We start from the raw sequence: 10,831 nt of genomic DNA, 5'->3' as shown, positions 1-10,831 counted from the left end.
TATATATATACACACATACATATATCTTAATATCTTTTATTGTGCCTTTTGGTTGACACCCGTTCTTAATTTTAGTTCAGGTTTTCAATCTTTTACCTTTATGGTTAGTGCTTTTTATGTCATATTTAATAAATCCTTTCTTATTTATCCTATTTCATATTTAATATCCTATCTCATATTTAATAAATCCAAGATCATACATATATATTTTTTGCTTCAAACTTTTATGTCTTCAGTTCATCTGAAATTCATTTCTGTGTGTGACACCATACACATGTACAGATCCAATCTCATTTTTTCCCATATAACCACTTCTATTAGCACCAATGTATTCAATAGTCATTCCTTTCTTTGCTTTTCCCCACTTATGTGCCAGGGCCACCTTTGCCATCAAATTCTATCTATATCCATGGCTTAGATTAGAGCTTTTTTGTTTTTTAAATATAGATTAAGAAATACAGATTAAGACTTGATTGAATTAGTTTCAAGGCTTGTGAAACGGTTTATATAAGTACACAAATCATGAGACAATGCAAAAAAATTAATGATGTTTTAAATTGGTATCAGTTGATGTAATGATTCAGTAATAAAACATCAAGTATTTTTTAAAGATATAATTCATTCAGGCTGCAAAAAGTTTAGTAAGACTATGTAGTCAGGAGAACATTTTCACTGCAGAGGTGTGTATGCACTTAACCAAGTGATTACTAACAGATTTTCCTGAAACCCCAAAACACAAAGTATCCTTTTTATTATCTTTGATACATACATTATATCGCTTGTGTTTTTATGGCAGATCTAGACTTTAAAATTTTATATAAAAGGAATGCATAAACCCTGTCTTTTGAAGACACAGGAGAGTTTGAAACAAAACAGTAATAGAAACAAAGTAGTAATGGAACCAAAGGGGGTAAAATGCCAAAAGCAATTAGGAGGAGACGGAAAAGTCTAAGATGGCTTCCAGTATGCAAAGTTACAAAACCTTGAGATAGATGATGAACTGCTAACAAAATTGGGTAAGGTAGTGAGCGGTGGCCTATTTGGGGGAAAAGATGATTTTTTTTCCCTTCTGTCTACAGGTCCTATTATTTCCTCAAGGAAGTTTTCAGGAGCTTTGAAATTGGTGTTAATGGCCTCCAAAAGTAAAAAGTTCAAAATCCAAATCCCTAGATGGCAAGTAGTTTGTAGATGCTTAATTTTCACGTAAACTCATTGTGGTGGTTTATTTATTTATTTTTTGTGAGGAAGATTGGCCCTGAGCTAACATCTGCCAATCCTCCTCTTTTTGCTGAGGAAGACTGGCCCTAGGCTAACATCCGTGCCCATCATCCTCCACTTTACATGGGACGCGGCCACAGCATGGCTTGCCAAGCAGTGCGTCAGTGCACGCCTGGGATCCGAACCAGGGAACCCCGGGCCACCACAGCGGAGCGCCGGCACTTAACCGCTTGCGCCACCCCTCCGGCCCCTGGTGGTTTATTTTTTAACATCAAATTCCGGTAAACTGCGTCTACAGAAAGCGGCCCTGGGAAAGAACATCCGAACGGGAGTTAAGAGATCAGGATTTTAATCACAGGTCTGCCACTAATTTATGTGACAATGGGCTTAAGTGTCTGGGTCTCAGATTCCTTAAATATGTAGGATAAGACTACGTGATCTTCACATCTCCTTACAGCGCTAAAGTTCTAAGTCTCCATCAGCAATTGTAAAACGTATCCGTGTAAATCCACCTGATCCTACAGTTGACTTGCAGCCAAACATTTGTCAGGTGAGTCAAAGCGTCGTTTCTCTCCAATTCTCAAACCACAGAGCGAACGTTAGGGTTGATAGGATTTGAAGGACTACTACAGTACAGACAGGTTTCCAGGCAAGGATGTCTGCATGACTAGCATATTTCCAAAACAGGAACACCAAAGGGTGCTAACCTTCACAGCCTCTAGCAGAACAAAAGGCCAGGGCTTGCAATGGCGCGGGGACGTCGCACCTGCTTCTCACGGGTCACGCTTTTCTACCCCGTAAGCCACGTCCCTTTTTTTGCATTCTCACACGTGAAGCTCTTTTCTTGCTTAAGCAGATGTGGGCCAACTTCTTCGGAGATTCGCTCAGACCGGAGGAAAGGGACAAGACCCTCGACAGCGGTCTACCTGTTGCCCAGGGGGCCCAGGCAGTTGCGAGAGGAGCCCGCGGGGCTGTCCCAGGGGCGCCGCAGCCCCGCCTGACCCGGAAGGGCTGACGCGTGGTAACCCCGGCTTCCCTAGCAACGGAGCGGGTGCCGGGCCTCGCCCGCCGCGCCGTGCGCTCCCGCCGACTCCCGGGATGCCCCTGCAGGTTAGCGACTACAGCTGGCAGCAGACGAAGGTTGCGGTCTTTATCTCCGTGCCTCTCCGAGGCGTCTGCGTCAGAGACGCGGACGTGTTCTGCACGGAAAACTATCTGAAGGTAGGAACGCCAGTCGTGCCTGCCGGGTCCCGGGGCTGTGCTCCGAAGCGAAGGCGAGCGCGCTGCTCTGGGCACGCGACAGGCGCGTCCTTGCAGATAGGCGTCCTAAGATTGTCTTACTTAAGAAGCAAACAACAACAAAAAACCGAATCCTATACAGGTGACACCTCATCTATAGACAAATATCATCAAATCAGAGAATATTTTTATATAATTATATATATAATATAATATAAATTATATAATATATACTATAATAATTATTTTTATAGTCTCAGGTCGTCCTCATATGCCTTGCTAATCTTTCGCGACCTGGAATAAATTTATAGCAGGCATTTAAGAAAATGATTTTTGCCTCTATCACTTATTTCTTAACAGCTTTGCCTTTAATTTGTGTAACTAAATTAACTTCCGTTTCCCCCCTTCTGAATAGGTCAACTGTCCTCCATTTTTATTTGAAGTGTTTCTCTATGCTCCCATAGACGATGAGAGCAGCAAAGCCAAGATTGGGAATGACGCTATTGTTTTCACTTTATATAAAAAAGAAGCGGCCATGTGGGAGACCCTTTCTATGTCAGGTGGTAAGTTCTTTATTAAAAGATGTTCATCTGGTTGTGCTTTTTATATTTGATACCTTTTTAAAAATTCTCTTTTGAAACAATTATGTTGCTCTTCAAGGAAAAAAAATAGGCACATGAGCATGATCTACATTAGTGCTTCAGCTGCCACTTAACCTAAAGATTGAATTGTTTGAAAGTTAGAGCACATTGATAATAGCTCTTTTTTTTTTTTTTTTTTTAAATTTTATTTATTTATTTTCCCCCCAAAGCCCCAGTAGATAGTTGTATGTCACAGCTACACATCCTTCTAGTTGCTGTATGTGGGACGAGGCCTCAGCATGGCCGGAGAAGCGGTGCGTCGGTGCACGCCCGGGATAATAGCTCTTAAGCTGAAGATGTGGGCTTGTATCTTCAGGGGTCCTCTGGACATAGCTTTTATTTATGGCCTAATGCTTTTATTTATGGCCTAATGCTTATTTTGTATTAGGCATTAACACATCTGTTAATCCTCGACACAACCTATCACTTAGGGCCCCCCCCCACACACACCTAAAGGCTACTGAGGCACAGAAGGGTTGAGTAATTGACAAGGTCACACAACTACTAAGTGGCAGGCTGGACCTGGAGCCTTAGCAGTTTGACTCTGGAGTGGTGGTTCTCGACCTTGGCTAGGTGTTTGAATCACCTACAGAACTTTTAAATAATACAGATGTCTGAAAGTCCCTCTAGACCAATCAATCAGTTTCTGGGAGTGGGATCCAAGTACTGGTATTTTTTAAAAAAGCTTTCCAGGGATTATAATGTGCAAAGTTGGGATTTCCTATTCTCTGTACTCTTAATCAGTACTCTGTTCCTCTGCCAAGATTAGCTTTGTGGGTCAGTAATTGTCCTCTGCTGCTATAGTTTTATTTTCTTCCTCCTTGTTCTAGTTGTCAACTTTTCTCGTGCCTTATATCTACTGCCTGAAATTTCTCTTTGGCCTCGAGCATCATGCCTTGAGTAGGAACTGTTGATAATGGAGATACTGCAGTCATTCTTTATATTAATGCTTTCTTGGTATTTTGCGGTGGAATTTCATGTTTTAATTCCCAGGACCAAGTAGAATTTTTCTCTAAGATCTGTGTTCAGCTCAGAAAATACTTGTTAAGGTAGTTACCATAGCCAGGTTACTTTAGTTCTTTAGTGAGTCCCAGATTAACTGAGGAGTTTTTAAAAACCAGATTCGTGCTCTCCTACCCTTGCCTTCCTTTGTGATTCATTAAGTCTGAGATGGGGGCCCCGGTCCGGTGGCATAGTGGTTAAGTTCACACACTCAGCTTCGGAGGCCCAGAGTTCGCAGGTTCGGATCCTGGACTTGGACCTACACACCGCTCCTCAAGCCATGCTACGGTGGCATCCCATATACAAATGGAGAAAGATGGGCACAGATGTTAGCTCAGGGCTAATCTTCCTTGGCCAAAAAAAAAAATTCTGAGGTGGGGCCTGGGACTATAAAACACACCTAGGGTGTTCTGACTTCTTACCTAGGATTAATTGTAAACTTGCATTTATTTTAACTCTTGTTGATAATCTTAATTTTGAAGTTGGATGGGACCAGAACCATCATCTATTATAATGGCTTATTTAAAAATAAACAGGTTGGAGGTGGGTGACTCCCTAGGTGATTCTGATGACTGGCCAGGTTTAAGAATCACTGACTTAAATGTGCGTGTGTGTGTATCTGTCTGCCTCTCTCTCGGTGGCCAACATATTTCCCCAGGAAACGTTTTGTCTACCGACTTTTTAGGATATAAGGAAGGGTTATATCAGAAAACCCGTTACTTTCCCCTATTTCTGAGATGAAACACTTTCTTCTACGTCAGATTCCTCAAATTCCCTTCTTGACCTGGTCGGCCGCCTTATTGAGGAGTGGAAAGGGAATTTTCTTTCCTAATCGTGATGTTCCTCTCTGTCTTACACATCTACTTTCACTGCACATCTACTCAGTTTTTGTCTTTCATGGTTGTATGGTCAACTATTCCAAGTTTTGACCATTTAAACCAAGGTTTGGCAAACTTTTTCTGTAAAGGACCAGATAATATTTTAGATTTTGCAGGGCCATATGGTCTCTGTTACAGTCAGCTCTGCTATTGTAGCACAAAAGCAGCTATAGACAATACGTATTTATTGACAGTGAAATTTGAATTTAATCTAATATTTATGTGTCACAAACTATTATTATTCTTTTGATTTTTTCAACTATTTAAAAATGTAAAAATTATTCTTAGCTTGTGTGCTAAAGGAAAACAGGCAGCAGGTTGGGTTTGGCTGTAGGTTGCCAACTTCTGATTTAGACTAATCAAAATGGTCTTAAAACTAACTTATAGAGCCAGCCCGGATGGCCTGGTGGTTAAAGTTTGGCGCTCTCACTGCTTTGGTGGCCTGGGTTCATTTCCCGGTGGCAGAACCACACCACCCATCTGTCAGTTGCCATGCTGTGGCAGCGGGTCACGTGAAAGAACTGGAAAGACTTACAACTAGGATATACAACCATGCACTGGGGTTTTGGGGAGTGGAAAAAAAAAAAAGATTTGAGATTCCTTTAGAAATCAAACTCGGTTTTACATGCAATTCAGTGAAATTATTTGTTTAACAATCTTTTTTCACGTAAAGTATTGTGGAACTCTGGTCTGTACTCCCAGCCTGTCTGCCTCCTTATTCAAAACATATTTGCTCCATTTTTTTCCTGAAGTTCCTTCTTGATACACTTTTCATTTCTTTTAGATGTGGAGCATTTCATTTGGAAAGTTGATGTTCTTGTAATTATTTTTGCCCCTGAAGCTGAAGCTGGTTCCACTCTCTGCCACCCTGTTACTGAATAGGAGAGGGTTGGGGAGAGGCTTCAGACCTAATGCCAGTCCTAATTCCCAGCCAGGATCTTGGATGAGTAAAAATTCCATACTTTTTACTTACCTCTAACTGAAACTTAACTTCTCTTCAGTTATTAATGTAGGCAACAAACAACAGTAGTATCAACAAAAATCACAAATGTGTTCATATCACAGGTGCCTCTATCTTTTATACTTGCTACTTTGAAATTATAGTAATTATTAAACTTATTGCTATAATTTAATTCATTAATAAAGAAGCATGTATTAGTATATCACAAATTAATTTTTTAATAATTTGTACTTTAACTAATTTTCTTTGTAATCCTGTGTATTTTATTTCATACGTTTTAAAACATGAAGGAGTCTGTAAGGCTTTACTGTTGTGCCAAGGGGCCTGCTGCACAGGAAAGGTTAAGAACCCCTGCCTGGGGCCTGGTTTGTCCCCTACCCCTCCCTCCACTTTATTCTCCCCCCACTTCACCCTCTCCCCACAAGTGTTCTCTCCCCTCCTGTTTTTTTTTTCCCTCAAAGTCTTGATCCCTTCCCGATCCCTCTTCCCCTAAGATAATTTACCGCCTAATGGATCATAGCATGTAGTTTGTAGAACATTGAGTCACTGAATATAAAAATAATTGTGAATGGTAGAGTTCTATATATAACATATCGTGTTACTTTATAATTTCTCCTAGGGCTGGCCCTGTACTCTTCATATGTATAAATGACCATTTATGTTTGTGAAGGTGACTCATCATATCAGATGGTGTCAACCCATCTTCTCTTCTAGTACACCCCATAGTGATGATGTATTGTGATCAGGTTTATAAGCAAATAGCCCTGGTTTTTCAGCAGAGAGGGAGAAGGATAAATGTGTTTTCTTTCCCCTGATCTTGTCCCCTCCCTTTCCTCCGTCCGCCTCACTCCACTACCCTCTCTCTCCCTCTTGTGTACCTCTCCCTCTTCTCTCCTCCTCCGCCTTCTTATTCCCCCTTGTTCCCCCTCTCTGTTGTTCCTCCTCTTCCTTCCCTCTCTCTCTCTCTTTTATAATTTTATTTATTTATTTATTTTTCCCCCAAAGCCCCAGTAGATAGTTGTATGTCATAGTTGCACATCCTTCTAGTTGCTGTATGTGGGATGTGGCCTCAGCATGGCCGGAGAAGCGGTGCGTCGGTGCGTGCCCGGGATCCGAACCCGGGCCACCAGCAGCGGAGCGCGCGCACTTAACCACTAAGCCACGGGGCCAGCCCTCTCTCTCTCTCTTTTAATGTTAGCTTCTTGGACAGTTTAATACTGAGAAATGTTTTCACTTCTCCATGTGAAGTTAGGTCCAAAAAATCTCATCCTGCATCAGTATGTCAAGCAGTTTTCCCCTAAGTAAAACAAATTCATCATCATCCTAATTTAGTGATATTCCTTATGTTTTAGTTGACAAAGAGACGATGCAAAGAATAAGGGAGAAATCTATTTTACAAGCACAAGAAAGAGCAAAAGAAGCTACAGAAGCAAAAGCTGCAGCAAGACGGGAGGATCAAAAATATGCACTGAATGTCATGATGAAGGTAAGTTGCGGACTGATAGGAAAGTGCTCTAATTAAAGAGAGAATAGTAAAGTGTGTAAGGATAATTAGTTCCAACCACTGTACTTCCTCACCTTTTTGTTCACACTTTGGTTATAGGGCTTACTTCGTAATATAGGCTCTCTGCTACTTGCATGTGTTCCTGAAAATGTGTATGAAAGTCGAGGGTATAAAGGTTGAACAATAGATTTACTTGTTTCAAGGAGAATGTTCTATTTTCAGGGGAGTAGAAAAATTATAAGGTTCTATGGTATAAGTGTTTCACTTTTTTAATCTTAGAATAATGGACACAATTATTTAAAACAAAAAAAGCATAGATTAAACACTAAATATTAACAAATTAATATCTTTTTAATTATTGAGGCTTTCAAATCAGAGCTTTAATCAGCTATATATATATATATATTTTTGTGTGTGTGTGAGGAAGATTAGCCCTGAGCTAGCATCTGTTGCCAATCTTCTTCTTTTTCTTGAGGAAGATTGGCCCTGAGCTAACATCTGTGCCCATCTTCCTCTATTTTATATGTGGGACTCCTGTCACAGCATGGCTTGATAAGCGGTGAGTAGGTCCGCGCCTAGGATCCGAACCTGTGAACCCCGGGCTGCTGAAGTGGAGCATGCGAACTTAACCACTATGCTACTGGGCTGGCCCTAATCAGCAATATATTTTTTGAGATGTAATTCACACACCATGTAATTCACCCATTTAAAGCATACAATTCAGTGATTTTTTACGTACATTTAGAATTGTGCAGCCATCACCACAATCAATTTTAGAACATTTTCATCACTCGAAAAGAAAACCCCATACCTATTACTCCCAACCCCTAGCCCTGGGCAACCACTAATCTACTTTCTCTCTGTTTAGATTTACCTATTCTGACTAATTTTAACAAGTAATTTCTTACCTCACATTCTCATTTTTGACATCTTGAAATAATTAAGGAACCTATAAGAAGATTATTTCAAGATTGTCTCTCTGTGGACCCACAACTGTTCTTTTTTATTTGGATCACTAGTGTTGTTTTTATAAGCAACAGTTCATAATTCCAAAGATTTCTGTGCTTCTTCTATCACTTCTACTTGACTTTTAAATATAGCCTATGGTTATATAGTTTATCTTTTACTTAATAATTGAACATGTGGTCAGCTGAACAAAGATTCCTGCTTTCAGTATACTTGATGAGTTCCATCTTTTATTGATTGTATTATCACTGCTGTCAGCCTTTTGATTTTATCATTTTCCTGAATTTAAAAAAATAAAAGCAAAATAATGTAAAATTTGTGGCAACCTATAAGTATTTACTAAACTAGTAAAATAGTTAAACAATGGCATATTTACTGCTATATTGGTAAATATGACAGAACTGAACAATTGGTGGGCAGGCAGTACGACCACACTATACTTTGAAGTTATTGATCTACTGGTATATGAAAGCCTGACTTTGGTATTTGGAAAGGTGGTTTAAGGGCATTAATGTATAAAATTTGAAGCTGCAGATTACATTAAAGTGATAAAACCTGTGAAAGTCTATCGCCGGTACTACAAACTATCCATTTTGTCACTTTCCCTCAGTGGTGTTGAGAGTTGGGAGTATATTTTCTTTCATCCTTGTTATAGTCATTGCCAAGTAAGTAGTAGGTGCTCAAAATATTTGAGTGAGTTAATGTGAATACATTGCTCTAGTACCCTGTAACCATAGCAAAATTGTTTTAGTGGGTAGGTGAAGCTATTTTCACTCTGTCCAGTCTTAGATACCCCACAGAAAAGAACTTTGATGGTCCAATAAGAGCAGATGAAGAGATATGACAACAAAAGGCAACCTGTTATTAGCTTAAACCATAAATTAGCTTAAAACTTAAATTATGTCTACCAAAAAATAATAGTTTTTTAGTAGTAACCTTTTAAAAATAATTAGCAGGGCTAGTGCTAAAACTCACTGTATCACTTCACTATGCTGTACGTATTAATGTCTGCTCAGGCTGCCATAAGGAAATAGCACAGACTGGACAGCTTAAACAACTGACATTTATTTTCTCACAGTGCTAGAGTCTAGAAGTCTCAGATCAAGGTCCAGCATGGTTGGTTTCTGATGAGGAGTCTATTCCTGGCTTGCGGATGGCATAGAGACAGAGAGAGAGAGAGAGAGAGAGAGATGATCCCTGGTGTCTCTTCTTATTAGGACATTAATCCTATTGTATCAGGGCCCCATCCTTCTGACCTCATTTAACCTTAATTACTTCCTCAGAGGCCCCTTTCCAAATACAGCCACACTGGGGGTTAAGGCTTCAACATATGAATTTTGGGGGGACACAGAAATCCAGTCAATAACAGTGTGTAGTAACCTATCCCAAATTTACTGGCTTAAAACCACAAACATTTATTTCTCAAGAGTCTGTGTATTGGTCAGGCAGTTCTTGTGGTCTGGGGCTGGCTTGATTGTGGCTGGGTGTTCTAGGATAGCCTCACTCGTGAGTCTAGAGCCTTGCCTGGGAGATCTGGAGCCTGTCTCCTTGTGGTATTTCATCCTCCAGGAGGCTAGCTCAGGCTTCTTTACTTTATAGTCTGGGTTACTGGTAGCTTCTTCAGAGTCAAGGTTCGTGGTAGTCAAGAAAGGGAAAGCCCTAATGCACAAGCACCTTTAAAGCCTCTGCTGTGTTGTATTTGCTAATGTCCCATTAGCCAACGCAAGTCATACAGCCAAGCCCGGATTCAAGGGCTGGAGAAATAGACCGCACCTTTTCTAGGTAAAAGGAATTAAGTCACATTGCAAGGGGGCATGCATACAGTTATGGGGGGAATTTGTGGCCATTTTACAATTTATTTTACTCACTTAGTTTGAATGGAAAAGGTTAGGGTTTAAACAATAAATAAAATTTGACTCATCCGGCAGGAAAAGTTAGAAGGTAGAGCAGTGATCTGGTGTAGTTAAGGCTCTGGCTCCAGCTCTCTGCAGCGTCCTTAGCACTGCCTTTTCTTTGTGTCTGCTTCATCCTTAGGCTGAAAAGATGATCCAAGTCTGCACATCACAGGGCCCAGTAGAAGACAGGCTATCTTTTCTGTTGGCTCCCTTTTAAGCCACATAAAACAATTGCTTTAGATATTGTAGAATGCTATTAAAAATGATAATCAGTTTTACACATGTTAAAATGAATCTTCAAGTCTTTGTTGCTTCAACTTTGCTTTACTGCATCAACTTCTCAGTATCTTTGCTGCTGATCTATCATTCATTCGTTTAATAGACATTTATTGAATACTGGCAAAGGTGCTGACACAGAGCTGAACAAGTCAGTCTTCACTTTCAGTCTACTCATAGTCTAGAGAGGGTGACAGACAAGAAAAAGCAAAGATTACGCCATAGTATGCATGTATGTGTAAGAGGTCATG

At 40.3% G+C, this 10,831-nt stretch overlaps 1 protein-coding gene across 3 annotated transcripts in view; it reads left to right on the top strand.

The window, feature by feature from the left end:
• The first annotated feature begins 2,130 nt into the window (after window positions 1–2,130).
• The window catches only part of DNAAF4 (dynein axonemal assembly factor 4), a 73,416-nt gene continuing 64,715 nt past the window's right edge, over window positions 2,131–10,831 (top strand). For 2 of the 3 annotated variants that reach the window (XM_087427528.1, XM_004421603.3), the window contains exons 1-3: window positions 2,136–2,439; window positions 2,873–3,020; window positions 7,292–7,425. In XM_087427528.1, the coding sequence (XP_087283654.1) occupies window positions 2,317–2,439; window positions 2,873–3,020; window positions 7,292–7,425 (405 nt within the window). In that variant the 5' untranslated portion in view covers window positions 2,136–2,316. Of the gene's footprint in view, window positions 2,440–2,872; window positions 3,021–7,291; window positions 7,426–10,831 lie in introns of all 3 variants that reach the window. The other variant, XM_004421604.3, reaches the window with a different exon arrangement.

Source organism: Ceratotherium simum, chromosome 3, assembly GCF_057802395.1.
Source record: "Ceratotherium simum simum isolate JZ-2026a chromosome 3, ASM5780239v1, whole genome shotgun sequence".
NCBI lineage: Eukaryota > Metazoa > Chordata > Mammalia > Perissodactyla > Rhinocerotidae > Ceratotherium > Ceratotherium simum.
Note: the sequence above shows the minus strand (reverse complement) of the source record. Positions and strands in the feature narration are given on the sequence as shown.